Consider the following 17,171-nt stretch of genomic DNA (forward strand, 5'->3'; position numbering starts at 1 on the left):
CGCTTTCGCACGTAACGCAGGGTCGGTCCACTTTTGTACGAAGATTTTCTGAAGCGTTAAGCAATGACCGTGCTTAATCCGTTTCTAAATCTTTCGTTTCCTGTAAACATTCTGTAAGGGGCCTAGAATATGTTAAAATCTGTGAAGAAGTTTCGAAGAAAAATGTAACCTGAAATTTTTTCAATCGATTCAGATCAAACGACAATTATACCTGTGGCTGTTTTTTTCGGAATCCTTGTAAGAAAAGACTTTATCCGTTCGAGTCCCAGGGATTATTCAGAAAACACGGTCGAAAGATGCCAAACGGCGTGATAGCGCTGCTTGGGACTCGAACGATTATTAGAATAGTTTCTAATATGTCAGAAATATGGCTTACACGGATGCCAGATGTATTCGGCACTCGTCCATATCGGTCGTCGGATGGATGCCGGATATATCCGGCGCTCGTACCGAAAGGGTTAACGCCGCGAACGAATGCGCTCCGAATGAGAAAGAATACGTTCTCTTTGTTCGTCGGATAAATTCTCGCCGAGATTAAATTATTTATCCCGAACAACGACGAAAATCTTCGCTCGTCTTTCATTCGTTTCGCTCGAGATTTCCATTCGGACAAACGCTTCTCGCCCGACTCTGTTTTAAACGTTCCGGGTGCACCGATCTCCTCCTAGTTGAACGAACGAGATCGTTCTCTTATTTACAAGAAAAATATGTATACTTTTATGTACACTGTACAGGACCGCGCTCGCCATTCGGCAGACCTCGCGAGCCAAGGTAATATAGAATAAATAATATCGCGCTAATATTCCGCTATTAGGTACTCGCATGACTATCGATCGTATCACACATAGAGAAAACACTTCGGTGCGTATTTCGGTGGACCGTGCCACGGATCCAGCTTTCGATCCGGCTTCGGATCAGCCCTTTGCGAACACCGAGAGACCGAAAAGATTTGCATTGCAATCGATGAGGCCAGCTCGCGGTCGCTACCGCGGCGTCATGGTACTCGAAGGGTCTCCGCTTTCGTCCAGGTACGTCCGCGAAGGGTTGATCCGAGAGGCCAGGCCTCAATATGCTAGCTCCGCTCCCCAGGGTCTGTAGGGCTTGCCGTGCTGCTGCTGAGGGTACTGGCCTGGATACTGGCTCCATCCGAGGGCGCCGCCGCCTAGAAGGGGCGGCATGGCCCCGGTGCCGGTCGGCATCCCGGAGACGGTGCTCGCCGGCTCGTAGCTGCTCGTCGAAGACGTCGACGTCAGAGACGTTGGCGGGGGCACGGCGGAGGGGACGGGTCCGTGGCCACCTGGGCCGGGGCCGGGGCCCGGTGCGTGCTCGCGGTGGAAGCTCTGCAGGTGGGAGAGCAGTCGCAATCTCAGGGGGTCCCTCTCGTCCAGGCCCTCCATGGTGACGAGGTAGCGGCCCACTTCCGCGGCGCACTCGCCCCAGCCCACCGCGTGGTAGTCCATCGCCAGCTTTGTACTGTCGTAGCCCTCCGGTCCTGCAAGGATAACCGATCATTGGTAGAGTCGCTTCCCAAACTCGTCCTCGAGAAGGAGGATCGCCAGGCGAGCTCTCTCGCAGGGTGTCTCTCTCGTAGCCGGCTGTCGGCCACCGGCTGACGGCTGCCATTGTGACGGTCGATGGGACAGGTAGCAGCGTGGGAACCTTATTAGACCCCTATAGCGTTCCATGCAAATACCCCGATGATCTAGGATCTTGGGCATCGCTGGATCCGCGAGGAAATATTGTTGGCGGTACAGAAAATTCTCTCGGGTTGTGTACCTCGGCTTGTGAACGGAAATGAACAGAATTTGGAGGAAAGAGACGCGATTATTCGAGTCTCGCGGCTTGTTTTTATATTGGCTCGAGTCGAATAACTGCAAAATAACTGTCCATGCGGCTACGTAGGATCTATTGTTCGTGAATCTACCCGCTGCGAGTCACCGGGGCAAACGAGCTTTTGCTTTCGTTAACACTTTATCGACCGCTAGCCTATTTATCGGCTTTTCGATTGCCAATGTTTATCGATCGCTAGCCTATTAATCGGCTTTTCGATTGCCAATGCTTATCGACCGATAGCCTATTAATCGACTTTTAGCTATCGACGGTTTTCGCTTCTTTACTGTTTTGTTAGTAGCTGACCTCCTGTATGCTGACCTCCCCATATCCTTATGAATTATAATTATAATAATTATATTATTATTTATTATTATTTTTAAAGGAATAAGCAGAACACAATGAATAGCGAAAATTTAGCCGGTACTGGGAGCAAATGCGCGCGCGACTAAGCCAGTCCTTACTGAGTGGCAGTCTCAACCACGACCGGACGATAAAGTGTTAAGTAGATAAGGACTTCAAATAAGTAAAATAAAACAAAAATAAATGAATATATAAAAAAGAAAGGAATAAAATAAACGTCTGATATAGAGACGGAAATTATGCATGATTCGATCTGATATAGTTGTCGATCGTCAACAGATATAAAAAGGAACGGCGAGGCTCGAACAATCGCGTCTTCTCTTCTCGAGATGTCCAGTTTTGTTTACAATCTGTGGGACAATTCGAGAGAATTCGCTGCATTCGAGCTGCTCTCTAGGACGAATTTTTAGGCTTCTCGCGTATAGGTCTCTACGTTAACCCTTAGCACTTCGAACCATTCTGGACGTTGACTACCAGCTACTCAGCGTTTCAAGAGAAAACTTTAGGGAAACATGCATGTCTGAAAAAGTTGCGCCGAAATAACTCGATTCCCCGTAATCGCTAATAAACTTGAATGTCCCACGAGAGGGGACATCCGAGCGATATGCTAGAATTACGATGTCCCACGAGAGGGGACAGCGGAGTGCAAAGGGTTAATTTTCCAAAGTTGTCGTATCTCGGCCGAATCAACGTCGATTAAAAGACTGAAAGTACATATCCTCTTAGCACCGACCCCCATGAAACTCGATTCGCTCTTATTCCCGTTTCACGAACGAAAGGTGGTCGTCGTTGATAAACGAATATTCTTATAGGATCGTTGAACCTACTTTACGGATGTGTAAGGGTGTATAAAGTGCATGCTATCGCCGGCATCTCCGGAGGTGCTCGAGGGTCGATTTGGCAAATACCGTATGCATAAGCGTACACGGACACACGGAATAGAACGAAACGGGACGGAACGGGACGCGAGTCGGTTTCCCACAGAGTTCGACATCTGTCCCAACCGTGGGCATGGGAGTAAGGGAGTAAGGGAGCAAGGGAGCAAGGGAGCAAGGGAGTCGGCGGCTCGTCCGCGGAGGGTGCCGAGCTCGGCGCGGGGGTACCCCACCACCTAGCACCGCCACCAATCGTGGGAATACCGCCTCGGAAGAGTCGTTGACTTCCTATCCTTCCCACAGGATCTCCGTTTCGGGTCCCAGCACCTGCTCCTCCTCCGGGAATATCTCGACTAGCGGTACACGCTCTCTCCGGCCTCGATCCTATTCGGGATCACGGACGGGACCGGAGATTCCCGCGGTATTTTCTATTCGCCGTGGATACTTTGTCCCCGCTCGACACACCATTTAGGCGTTCCCATCGCCGACCAGTCGCAGTAAATTCGCTCGAATTGTCCCACAACAATGTAAGTAAAAATGGATTTATTTGAGACGATGAGATACACGATTATTCGAGCCTCGCGGCTCGTCTCTTTTTTTTATAGTTGCCGCTATAGTTGCCGCAACAACCAGTGCCCGGGACAGATAGATTTTTGAAATAGTAAATGGTCTAGAAATATTTTTACCTTCTCGCGTAATCGAATGATAACAGTGTTCGAATATATATGAAATGATATTTCCACGTGTAACTACTGGTTTGAAAAGAGAAATTTATTTTCCAAATTCTGTATCACATTCGATGATAATTTACTATTCATTTACTATTTATTATTCATTATTTATTTACTATTTACTATTTATTATTCATTATTCATTTACCATTTATTATTTATTTAACATTTACTACTTCATTATTCATTATTTATTTACCATTTACTATTTATTATTTATTTACCATTTACTATTTACTATTTATTATTTATTTACCATTTACTATTTACTATTTATTATTTATTTGCTATTTACTTATTATTTATTATTTACTATTTATTTCCTATTCACTATTTATTTACTGTTTATTTACTATTTACTATTTTTTTATCATTTTTTACCTCAACTATAATTTACTACAATTTATAATTTCAACAATCTATTTTCTCCTGGCCCAGCTTTCCCCAAATTGTCCATTATCGTTCTCAAGCTGAAGGACGATGTGAGAGAAATTACCGCGGCGTTTCACCGGAGATTTTTCGATCTTTCGAACGGACCTGCGAGCAATAGGGGCCGCGGATAGGTGTGCAGCAGCATAGGTGGCCGGTAATTAAACGAGGAGGGTGGAAAAGCGTGAAACGAGTGGAGGATATCGTTACGGACCGACGTAACAGACGACAGATGGTTGTTCGGTTGCAGAGTTACGCCGACGGTCGCCGAGGTTCGCGCGACGTCCCACGGTCAACAGGTGTCTTCCGGTCGCGGTTAGGGTCGCCGTCGGATCGACGAGGACCGCGACGATTCGATCGGGAACGCGAGCAAAAGGGTAGTAGTAGTAGCAGCAGTAGTCGCGACTATCCAGAGAACTTACCTTTGTTCCGGAGCGTCCGCAGATGCTCGACGGTCAGCTGCAGGATTTCCGCCTTTTCCAATTTGCCGCTGTGCGGATCCCTCGCCGCTGCGGGTACCAATCTCCGCAGCTCGCCGAGGGACGCGTTTATCCTGTCGCGACGCTTCTTCTCGATCATCCCTCTCCTGCGCTTACGCGACGCGTGCTGACAGGAGTCGCCTCCGGGCGAGTTGCAACTATATCGAGCAAAAAGAAAAACGGCAAACAAAGGCCGGTGAGTCGGCCTGAGTCGCACAGACGGCTCGGATCCGCCAGTTACGTTTCAAATATTCGCGTGCGACGTTCCCTCCCTCTTCCCGCCCGTTTCGTTCGATCCTGTCCCATCCCCCGCGTCGCGACTCGCGGGTTCGCCCCGTCTCCTTCCCGCGATCGGAGACGTTCGCGCGCGAACGCTTTCAACTCGCGCGACGATTCCGACAGCTCGAGAGACGAGCCCCGAGGGACGAGCGAGCACCTAAATAATCGATGCCGCGGCGGCTTTGTAACTTCCGGTCGAAAAGGACTGGGCGCCGGGGTCGAAAGCGAGACGCGCCGCGATCCCGCGGAACCGGAGAACAATCGCCGTTTAATTATCCGGCGATTGTGAGAACGCGTTCCGACATATGTTGCGAAACTCTACAATATGGCTAATCAAAGTGTCGCCGCCGAGTGAAAAAATGCAAGCGAGCGAATAAAATCTCCTAATCTTGTCGTAACAATTACACCGAAACTATTCTATCTTATTCATTCCACGTGTTTTTATATGAAAGCAACATCTGAATTTATGCATTATACATATATATATGTATATTATATTATATTATATATTATATATATGTTTATTTCAGTTTTTATTTTGAAGGAACTTTTGGAAAACAACAACGTATATTATCTCATCGCATTTCTGATTTTCTGTTCTGTAGAATTAATCGATCTGGCAAATGAGCGGCTCGTATAACTTAATAAGTGTCGCGAGTAACTAAACGCTAAGATTACATTTTTGTAAAAAAGAAAGACAAATATATGGAAACGTGGAAATATTAGGTTCAAATAACAAAGTTTCAATGCTGACCGGTGGATGCAATTGCGTATAGGAAATGTAGTCCTTCGATTATGGAAGGGAGGAGTGTCCCGTATGAATATCCTGTATAACACTGTCGCACCTACAAATTGGGATCATCTGCTAAGCCAATACGCGAAAGAGAAACAGCAAGATTGCAATGATTTTCATTCTCTTCTACGATAAATGCAATCGAAAGCGTTTCGCCGCTCGATTTCGGAGAATCGTCTCGAATCGGTAGGTAGATTCCCATTTCTAGCGATCGAAAGACGATCGTTCCTCGTGTACTCACGGTTCTTTGCCGCTCTCTTCCGAGAAGACGTCGTCGCAGTCGGAGTCGCTCATGGCCCTCTTCAGGTTCCTCTGCTGATGCGCTTGGCTCTGCTGCGACGACTGTTGTTGCTGTTGTTGTTGCTGCTGCTGCTGTTGCTGCTGCTGTTGTTGACCAGGCTGCTCTTGGTTCCTGATGTCCGCTACGTCGATCTTGAGATCGAACTCGTGCCCGGGCCTCATCTCGGCAGCGATGTCCTGCCTCATGGCCGTCATCTCCTGATGCCTGATGTCCTGGTGCCTCTGCATCTCGGCTCTGTGCAGCTCCTGGTGCCTCTGCATGTCCGGGTGCCTGAGGTCCGGGTGCCTGAGATCGGGCCTGAGGTCGGGCCTCAGCGAGTCGTGCCTGATCTCCTGGGCCCTCGGGTCCGGGCCGGCGGTATGGCGAAGCTCGTGGGGCGGCGGCCTCATGTCGTGATGGTGCCGCATGTCGGGATGCTGCGGCTGATAAGAGGGATGCGGCGGCGGCGGGTAGCCCCAGTGGTGGCCGGAGGGCGGCCCCGGCAGGCTGGGTATGTGGCCGGCGCCCACGGGGCCCGAGGCGATCTCCGAGGACAGCAGGGTGCTGTTCTCGTCGGACCGCGCGACCACCACTCGCCACATTTTCTTGGCAAACTCGGCGATCGCGGGCACTCGTGAACCGTTCGCGCGAGAAGAACGCGAGACGCCGCGAACTGTTTTTATTCGCGGCTCAGTGGACGCACCGGGTCGGCAACGCGAACGCGACGGATCCGTCGGGGCGGGACGTCATCGCGTCGAGAGATCGTCGGCCGATGTTCGGCCTGAACGTGGACGCGCGTGACACGGCGATGGACACTTGTTACGCGGGAACGTCGATCGGATTCACACGTGCCGGAGGACACCGGCGGCTCGCGGTCGCGGTCGCGGTCGCGTGCGCGAGCAAATGCGCGAGCAAATTGCGCGCGGCCCGAAGAAGCGTAGACCGAGTTGGCTCGGCGGACACCGCGCGCGGTTCCTGGCTGCTGGCTGTTGTTGGCTGTTGGCTGCTGCGAGACGCACTCGCGTGCGTGTGCACTGGTCGCGTGGCGGCCGACGTATGTCGTGTGCGGGAGGACCGGGGACGACACACGACCGCGTGCCCCGTTCCGTGCCCCAACTCCGGCCCACGGAGTGGGGAGTCTTGCTCCGCTCCCCCGTTTGGTGGGGGGCAACTTCTCTCTTTCGCTCCTCGATTCAAGGTGAAAGGCAACCTCGAGCCCCGAACCCCTGTTACTTCGTCCTGAGAGGGTAGCGTAGGCTAGACCGAAGCAGGACGAGACGGGACGAGACGGCCGGAGGGGGGGGGGGCGATCGAAGGGGGCGATTATCGTGGGAACGTTTCGCGTTCGCGGCGCTTAGCCTCTCTCGCCTCGCGTCCTCTCTTCCGCAAGCCCGAAAATCGCCCGTTTCCACGATCCAGCGCCATCGAGCCTACATATTCTGGACGTCCGTCTTGAATCCAGACGACGGTACTCGCTGCTTCCGTCTCTTCTCGCTGGACCACGGATTTTAGCGAACAATGCTTAGATCGATTTTAATCCTCGTTGGAATCTCTGTTTGTTTCCGGCAATCGATGGGCCCCGATAACTTGCGTAAAATGGAAATCGTATTAACCCTTTCGGTACATCTGGTCAGCTGTGTGGCCGAGCGCCGGGTATATGCGGCATCCATCCGGATCGAAAGCTGGATCCGTGGCACGATCCACCGAAATACGCACCGAAGTGTTTTCTCTATGTGTGATACGATCGATAGTCATGCGAGTACCTAATAGCGGAATATTAGCGCGATATTATTTATTCTATATTACCTTGGCTCGCGAGGTCTGCCGAATGGCGAGCGCGGTCCTGTACAGTGTACATAAAAGTATACATATTTTTCTTGTAAATAAGAGAACGATCTCGTTCGTTCAACTAGGAGGAGATCGGCGCACCCGGGACGTTTAAAACAGAGTCGGGCGAGAAGCGTTTGTCCGAATGGAAATCTCGAGCGAAACGAGTGAAAGACGAGCGAAGATTTTCGTCGTTGTTCGGGATAAATAATTTAATCTCGGCGAGAATTTATCCGACGAACAAAGAGAACGTATTCTTTCTCATTCGGAGCGCATTCGTTCGCGGCGTTAACCCTTTCGGTACGAGCGCCGGATATATCCGGCATCCATCCGACGACCGATATGGACGAGTGCCGAATACATCTGGCATCCGTGTAAGCCATATTTCTGACATATTAGAAACTATTCTAATAACCGTTCGAGTCCCAAGCAGCGCTATCACGCCGTTTGGCATCTTTCGACCGTGTTTTCTGGATAATCTCTGGGACTCGAACGGATAAAGTCTTTTCTTACAAGGATTCCGAAAAAACAGCTGCAAGTATAATTATCGTTTGATCTGAATCGATTGAAAAAATTTCAGATTACATTTTTCTTCGAAACTTCTTCACAGATTTTAACATATTCTAGGCCCCTTACAGAATGTTTACAGGAAACGAAAGATTTAGAAACGGATTAGGCACGGTCATTGCTTAACGCTTCAGAAAATCTTCGTACAAAAGTGGACCGACCCTGCGTTGTGTGCGCATTTTCGGCGCGGCACCCCGTACAGTGGGAGCGTACTTCTATCGTGTAGTGGAACTTCTATTGGAATTTCTATCCGAAATTCCTATTTGTTTCTTGCGTTCGATCGTCCGCCGATAACTTGTGACGAATAAAGATCGCATTAATTCTTCTTCTTTTTCGCCTGCACCTGCCGTAATTATTCCTCCTCGGTCCAAGGAGGAAACCGATCGAGGAAATCGCGGGACGACGTTCGCAGAGAAATATTTTCGAAATCCAAGCAAATCCGAGCCGTCTCGCCCACTTTAGCCCTCGATCCCGTAAATTGATACGCGCGCGCCACCATGAAATCACTTGGCCACCACCCTAGCTGCCCCCTCGAAGTCGATTCACGCGGCCACGAAGGGTGGGCGTCTAAAGGGAGAGCGAGGGGGAGAGATAGCGCGCGCGCGAGAGAGAGAGTGTGGGACAGGGAGGTTCGGCGACGATAAAGTTCACACAGGAATGGTACGTAGCACGCGCTCGCACGATTATCGTCGGCCCGCGCCTGGGAACCGAGCTGACTAATCGTATCGTTAACTTTCCGCCGCGGTCCCACCAGCTGGATATTTCATTTATTTAGACGGGAAACAGAGATTTCCCCCCCTTATCGCTCCGATTAAGAATTCAAATTCTTTCCCATTGTTCAGCGATTAGCGCGCATTTCCGCCGATTTCGGACGCGTCGCGGCGGACCGTTTCTCGGTCGTTCCTGCGACAAGACCTCGAAGAAGAGATAAGGCGAGTGGATGGAGAACGGTGTCGCGTGGCCGATCCTCTCGCGAGAGGATCCGCACACGTCGGGCACGCGTGTCCGCCGCGCTCGGAGGGGTTAGGGGAAGAAAGTGGATCGCGTGGCCATTCCAGCCGCTGGCCGGTGTCATTCTTGCTCACCGTTGCATCGCGATTCAAATAATTTGGCCTCACCCTTCGGGAGCTTCCTACGTTTCTCTCTCTCTCCCTCTCTCTCTCTCTCTTTCTCCCTCTCTCTTTCTCTCTTTCTCCCTCTCTCTTTCTCCTTCTCTCTCTTTTTCTCCCACTCTCTTTCTCTCTTTCTCCCTCTCTCTTTCTCCTTCTCTCTCTTTTTCTCCCTCTCTCCCTCTCTCTTTCTTCCTCTCCCTCTCTCTCTCTTTCTCTCTCTCTCTCTCCCTCTCTCTCTGTCTCTCTCTCTGTCTTTCTCCCTCCCTCTCTCTCTCTCTCTCTCTTTCTCCTTCTCTTTTTCTCCCTCTCTCTCTCTTTTTCTCCCTCCCTCTCTCTCTTCATTCCGCGTATTTTACGTATCCCGTGCATTCTGCGTATTCTACTTCCCGCACCCGTTTTCGGCTCCTCTCGAGTGGCGTTTGCGTCGACGAGGGGTGGGTTCACGTGTTCTCACAGCTACAACGACTGGGATCATATTGGATTGGCAAGAAAGTAATTTCGGTATTTCGATGTGAAATAAAACTCTAATTTTTCTGGACAAGAAATGAACCTCGATCAGTCAAATATTTTCCATTCCGTTCGATGACCCTTTGCCATCTTTCTGGTAAATTCATGACTCCGCGCTCATGAAACTTCCGCTACTTATCGGTAAAAAAATTCGATCGAGTGCGATTCGAGGCTATCGTTATCATTGCAATTTTTACCATTTAAAACGTTTTGTAAACTTCGAAATAAATGATAATTCGACGGTGCACTCGAAGATGACCAACGTTCTGGTAAACCGTCCGAAGTTTACGATGACAAAATCGAAGCCTGAATGGTATCGCCATATAACTGTGCACGAGAGACTGCGAAAAGGTTAAATGTATCGCACGCGACAATCGAATATTACGTAAGACGTCTTCGACTCGCTGAGAAGCTCGATGTTTGGATTCGTGCATGAATTGAAAGAAATTCGCTCGACGCCACGAATGAAATCGAACTCGATACTTTTTGAACGTCGAGGGACGGCTGCGACCGTCGCGACGCCGCGAAAGGCTGGCAGCGTGACTCAGAATCGGTAAAGTAAACGCGTTTCCGCGGGACCGTGTCGGTCCGAACAAAGTATCCGGTCTAGAGCTTCCGGCGGGCACGCGACTTCACGTGCAGAAGTCGCGTGCCGTTCGCCGCGAATCGAGGTGCCCGCGCGTGCCCGCGCGTGTGCTCCCGCGCGCGCGCGCGCGCGAACCTGGGGCCCGATCGCAAGACGATTCCGCGCAAGAACCGCAGTCTGTTAGCAGCATCTTTCGGTGAACGGTGTCTTCCGCGACTTGCCGTCGTCCAAGGGACACCACGTCAGCGTAAAACGTGAACGACGAAGGGACCGCGTCGGCGCGGAGTATGGTCGCCGATGTAACGCTGACACTTCCGGCCCCACTCTCGGTCCCAACAAGAGATAAGACGCAGGTATTGTAACGCTGACCCTTCTCGCCCCACTCTCAGTCCCAACAAGAGATAAGACACAGGTATAAATAGGCCATTAACCCTTTCGCTACGGGCGGATTCTCCGTCGCGGTACTTCTGCTGAACAGAGCGCTGCGACATCACTGCACGCTACGCGACGGCGATCGTCAGCGGAAGTCGGTACTCCGCGGCGGTCGGCGGAGAACCTAAGCTGTTCGAATTGAATGAATTTTTCGAACGAAAAAATTTTTCTCCAAAGGGTATTTATAAATAAAGGGTATTCCAGGGTATTTTATAACGTCTTAGCATGCGCTCTTTAATTTACAGTATGAGAGGAAATAACATTATGCAATATAATGCATCTTATGGAAAGCCACTATAGTGGTCCGTAGTACCTCAGTGGCACCATATGGAAAGCCACTATATATGGTCCGTAGTAGCGAAAGGGTTAATTATGCGAGCGAGCAGTGACATTCTAATAATCGGCCCGGAACATCGATCACAGTGTAAAAGTTCTGTTGAAATTTTAGCCTCGAACAAAAATTAATCTACAGTTTACTTAGTACTAAGATACTAAGATGTCGGTTTACATTTTCGTCGGTTCCGTCAGCGGGCAACGACGGTGATGTAAACTGTATATAATAGATACCGCGATACATCATCACCGGTACCATTAGATACACATCGTGCCCTGACTGTTTGGGGATCCCAGCGTCACGTATACAATGTGAAACGCGACAAATAAACGTCTCTGATTGGTGGATAAGACGAACCCAAGAAGGGTATAAAAGAAGCGTTTTTCTCTTACCGGACTCTCGGTAGAGTTTGGTCGCTCGATCGTTTTCGCCCATATACCTTCTCTCGATAAAGGAATAAAATAAAGTCTTTTTTTAAGAAAAGAATTAGAATCATATTCACTTTCATTCCATAATCCCAACACCGTCTTTACAAGATTGTTGAGGCTTATTTGCAAAATATTGTTCAAGGTGCGTTTTTATCTCGCTTACGAATTTAAACCGTTTGTCACGGAGAGAATTTTTTAACGAGAAGAACAAGTAATAATCGGGATGGAGCAATGTCTGGGGAGTACGGAGGACGAGGTAGAACGTTCCAATCGCGAACTGCAATCATTTTTGTCTTACGAACAACGCGACACGCGCGGCTTTGCGTTGTCGCGATGAAAAACGACGCCGCGTCGGCTCGCCAATTCTGGCCGTTCTTCTGCTACGGTGGCTTTCAATTCATCGAGTCGATTACAATATTTAGCCGAATCGATCGTTTCACCTTGAGGAAGGAGCTCGCGGTAGACTACGCCTTTCCAGTCCCGCCAAACGCGCGAAAGAACTTTCTTCGGACGAAGTCCTGACTTCGCAATCATTGAGGGACTATTTCCCTTTGACCAAGTTCGTTCAAACCGATATCTTAGTATCTTAGTACTAAGTAAACTATAGCTTAATTTTTGTTCGAGGCTAAAATTTCCTTTTTTTTTCAACAGACGGCATAACGAGGCTTCCCGAAAGATGGAAGAAGGTAACAGAGCAGAACGGTTCATATATAACTCGCTGAATCAACTTTAAACGAGAAATATCGTGTAATCGTTTCGCATCAGAAAAGAGGAAAGAACTCATGGGACACGCTAATATTTATTCATAATTTCACGGAGATCGGCGGGACGGGCTTTCGAGTGGATTCGTCCGGCCCATCTTCTGGACAAACAACCGACCGTGTGCGTGTAGCTGGTGCAGCTAGTTCCTCGTCCCCGGGTGCAAAGCAAACACGCATAAAATTACGCGGTCACGATTAGGCGGGCAGGCGGCCGCGTGGACCGCGGCGAACGGGAGGAGCGACGTCTTTATTGCGAAAACAAAAGAGTGCCGGCCCGGCCTTCGGATACATGGTCGATCGATTCGAGCGATGGTCACTCACTCCCCCGATCGAACGGCTGACCAATGCCGACAGTTGGCACCGCGGCACAATCGTCCGATAATTGGCAGATATTGTTCGTCGACACTTGATTTTCGGCGCGGCTCCGCGCGCATATGCGCGGACGTCTGTGTTCCTCGGGCCGCGTGCTTTACGATTTGTTGCTGGTCGGCCGGACACGATCGGAAATATGAATTTATCGGCGATCGCGTTACGCCAGAACTCGAGCACGCCGAGCCGATGCCCAGTCTCACCGCCGCCGTCGAATATGAATTTATCACCGATCGCGTTACCGTGGTCAACGCGCGGCGGTAATAGCGGCCGACGCATTGTGCGCTCCATCCTTCTGTTTGCGCTCGTAAATCCGTGCGCGGATGTCCGCGCCGAGGCATCGAACTGCCAGCAAACTGTTCCGTTTGCGTCGCGGCGGTGTTCTTATCTTCGTCTTTCCTCGTTCCTTAGGGACGCGATGTTATCAAAATCCAAAATTGCAATGAAAATTTTGATTACTTTTGTATTTTTGTAATTTTCTTGCCAAGACAACGTTCTAAATTGTTTTTTTACATTAAAAAAAAATTGACTTTTTTTGGCCGGCCTTTTTAAAAAAAAACTGTGCATTAAGGGGTTGATCAAGATGGGATATGTGAATCGATTCGAAGTTCCACACCGTCAAATCTTCATCGCGATATTCGATAATAGTCGAATAAAAAAAAAAAAAAAACAAATAATAACAATACTAGTATTTATAATATTTATTATTATATCTATATATATTATTATTTATATTTTATTTTACATTATATTTTAGTGAAATATATATTGAAAAATGAGCGAATCAGAGTCTGAATATGAATACGCTGACGGAAAGCGGCTCGCAAGGAAGAGATAAGTCGTAAGTGATAAGTAGCTCCGTCGATGCTTACGAATTTTTATTTTACGGAAGCTGGTCGCAACGAGACGATCGCGCGCAGTCGGCTTCCGTGATTCGAAGGTTTTGGGAAGAGTCGGCCGAGTCGCAGTCGACGTTTCCGGGCACCATCTGTGCCCCAGCGCGACGGCCCTTTTCAATTAATCAGCCACCACGGATAAAAGCATTAGCTCTCCGCAGTTAACTATCGTCGAAGTGCTCGGATTACAAGCCGATCGGACGGACTTTTGCGGAGTCGCCGGGAGAAGCGAATTTTTGGGCCGGCGATCGATTGGATCCGGTCGGATCGCGATTTTGCTCGGGTTTTGCGACCGGGGTCACGCTCCGAAATCGGTTATTGACCGACCTAGATGCGGACATCGGCTATTTCCGTCGTGTTCCCACACGCTGCGAAACGGTTTCCCGATTTCGCGACGAAAAAATAAAAAAGAGAGAGAGGGAGCCGCACCTGAACGAGAACGCGGTCACGCGAGGGTGACCGCCACGATTCAGAAAGTACATCGATCGGATTTTAAATGAACGTTGCACGGGCCGCGGAGTCGGATGGGAATGCCCGCACCCTAAAATTACGGCCCCATTCGAAAATCACCCCCAGTCGTCCTGGCGATTCGCCGCGGTCCGCGAGTCGAACAAGTGCCGTGCAGAAACAGTTACGGAACCGCGACCGAGTCGTATATTAAGCATTTTTTTAGGCGTGATTTTAAAAGGTGACAGCTGTCAGGCCGAGTCGCCGGACCGGAACCGGGATGAATGGGAACGCGCGTACGCGAGCCCGCGTTCGGTTTACCGAGGGCATTTCGACGAAGCCTGAAACGCGGTTCATTAAGCGAGCGCGCATACAGCCTCTGTTTCGACAACAACGCCTCGGCGAACCTCCCACCCCCTTGAACGCACGTGCTGTCCGAGCTTTTTCTCTTACTCCTTGCGTTAGCGATTGATTTGAAATCGAATCGCGCGCGGTTACACATTATTTAGCGAATCGCGTCGAGCGGTAAACATCCTCGTTAACTGTCTTTTGATGCGAATCGACGATCGATCACAGGTTGAAATTTTACAACATCATGCAGCATTGTGCGAATTAAGATGCGTTTGATCGATCACTTTCCAATCGATGTCTTGTATTGTCCGGCCTCGAGGGGGTGCGAGTCTCCCCCTCGATAACATACAACTATGTCGTACCATTAATTCGCATTCTAGCTCTTATCCCGTGGGATAACGGCTATAGTGTGATTAAATTCTTCGAGCGGATGTCGTTCGGTAATTTTCGACTCTTTCTCTTCTCGAGCTACGAGTATTCTTAAGGAAGATAAATGTGCGGCAAATAGCACGAAATCTGCTAATTTAGCAGACAACTAGTATTCGGTTGGCAACTAAGTAATTGCCGATTTCAGTTATAGATGTCTCTCACTCCCATTTTTATGATATCTGTGAATATTATATTATAAAATTATTATTATTATTATTATTATTATTATTATTATTATTATTATTATTATTATGTTATTGCAAGTAACTAAACGCTAAGATTACATTTTTGTAAAAAAGAAAGACAAATATATGGAAACGTGGAAATATTAGGTTTAAATAACAAAGTTTCAATGCTGACCGGTGGATGCAATTGCGTATAGGAAATGTAGTCCTTCGATTATGGAAGGGAGGAGTGTCCTGTATGAATATCCTGTATAATACTGTCGCACCTACAAATTGGAATCATCTGCTAAGCCAATACGCGAAAGAGAAACAGCAAGATTGCAATGATTTTCATTCTCTTCTATTGGGTTGGCAACTACGTAATTGCCGATCTCAGTTATAGATGTCTCTCACTCCCATTTTTATGATATCCGTGAATGTTATATTATAAAATTATTATTACTATTATTATTATGTTATTTTTTATTATCCGTGAACGTTAGCAACTGGACAAATTGAATGCAGCGGTCAAGGAAAAGCGAGCAGAATTGGTCGATCGTAAAGGTGTCATTTTCCAGCAGGACAATGCTGGGCCGCACACGTCTTTGTCCACTCGGCAAAAATTGATGGACATTGCTTGGGAATTGATGTTACACCCACCATATATTCCCGATCTAGCGCCATCGGATTACCACTTATTTCGATCCCTGGACAACTCCCTTCCTGGTAAAACTTTTAACGACGATGACGCTGCAAAATCTCACTTAACTCAGTTTTCGGCCGAAAAGGATCAGAGTTTCTACGAGCGTGGAATTTTCAAGTTGTCGGAGAGACGGCAAAAGGTCATCGAACAAAATGGAAAATACATTACAGATTAAACTTCGTTCCAAGTAAAAAGAATTGTTTATTTCATTGAACAAATCGGCAATTACTTAGTTTGCCAACCCAATAGTTAGAGGAGTATAGGAATGTTGGGAAAACCTACCTGCATCTATGTCATGCAAAACAAGTTTGTTTACTATTGTAAATACACAGAATAAGTGAGATGCGTCCCGTTTTTTTTCGCTATATGTACGATAGAATCTGCTCCTGAAAATGTCAAAAAGTGGCGCCTCCTGTGGAGAAGAAACGAAGCTCCAGTCGAGGTCCGTACAGCGCCAATTGGGATAATGACAAAACGTTCAAACTGTTGAACCTAAATCGACTGTCGGTTATTTGGCTAAGAGTTTGAGCGTTTTACCGCTACCCCTATTGGCACTGTACGAATTCTCGAATGGATCTTTTACCTTGCAGTAATAAGTTTATTATTGCAAACATAGGGAAACATTTTTACCACAGAAGGATTCTTGATTGCAGTAAATTATTTAAAAATGAGATTAATTGAGTTCACGCATACAATGTTAATAAATACAACAGTGTGTTTTTAAAGGTCGACGATCATTGCAATTATCAAAATTTTAGGTCTTTCTATAAATTGGAATCTACTGTTTAAAGTATTTTATACTGATATATTATTGTTTGTTATAAATTTCATCCATGTTCAACTACAAAACAAAAGAAGCGGAATAATATTACGATTGTCCAACATTTTCTTAAATTTCGACTACTATTCCGAGTGTTTTATAGAATATTTTATAGCTAACTCAAAAAAGAACTGGCTATATTTAGGTATTAAAGTTTCACGATTTATTATTTATCTTGACATTTAATCGTTTCCTATTGTTTGTTCACCAGTAAACTGCAAGGGAAATATAGGATACGCTCCCGCTTATGAAATAATTGCATCGCCTGTGTATAATATTCGCTGCATTATCGGTTACGTTACGTAAGATACTTATCACTAATTTGTTTAAATTTTTACTATTACAAGACTTGAAAAAGGTACAAATTTTTAATGCAGGT

The 17,171-nt window shown here is 47.8% G+C and overlaps 1 protein-coding gene and 2 long non-coding RNA genes across 3 annotated transcripts; 1 reads left to right on the plus strand and 2 right to left on the minus strand.

Annotated features, from left to right (window-relative positions):
• On the minus strand, positions 1-7,645 carry Hey (Hairy/E(spl)-related with YRPW motif). Its single transcript, XM_033475520.2, has 3 exons — positions 6,021-7,645; positions 4,651-4,865; positions 1-1,492 (listed from the first exon to the last, which is right to left on the minus strand). Exons 1-3 carry the CDS (start codon positions 6,659-6,661, stop codon positions 1,065-1,067), a joined length of 1,284 nt encoding a protein of 427 aa, XP_033331411.2. The 5' UTR covers positions 6,662-7,645; the 3' UTR covers positions 1-1,064.
• Positions 7,646-10,628: 2,983 nt separating this feature from the next.
• LOC143260131 (uncharacterized) lies at positions 10,629-13,766 on the plus strand. The gene is made up of 2 exons (XR_013034240.1): positions 10,629-11,011; positions 12,504-13,766. It is a non-coding gene; the product is annotated as an uncharacterized LOC143260131 (long non-coding RNA).
• On the minus strand, positions 13,669-16,712 carry LOC143260130 (uncharacterized). Its single transcript, XR_013034239.1, has 2 exons — positions 15,466-16,712; positions 13,669-15,284 (listed from the first exon to the last, which is right to left on the minus strand). It is a non-coding gene; the product is annotated as an uncharacterized LOC143260130 (long non-coding RNA).
• Between the last annotated feature and the right edge of the window lie 459 nt (positions 16,713-17,171).

Source organism: Megalopta genalis, chromosome 10 (assembly GCF_051020955.1).
Source record: "Megalopta genalis isolate 19385.01 chromosome 10, iyMegGena1_principal, whole genome shotgun sequence".
Classification (NCBI taxonomy): domain Eukaryota; kingdom Metazoa; phylum Arthropoda; class Insecta; order Hymenoptera; family Halictidae; genus Megalopta; species Megalopta genalis.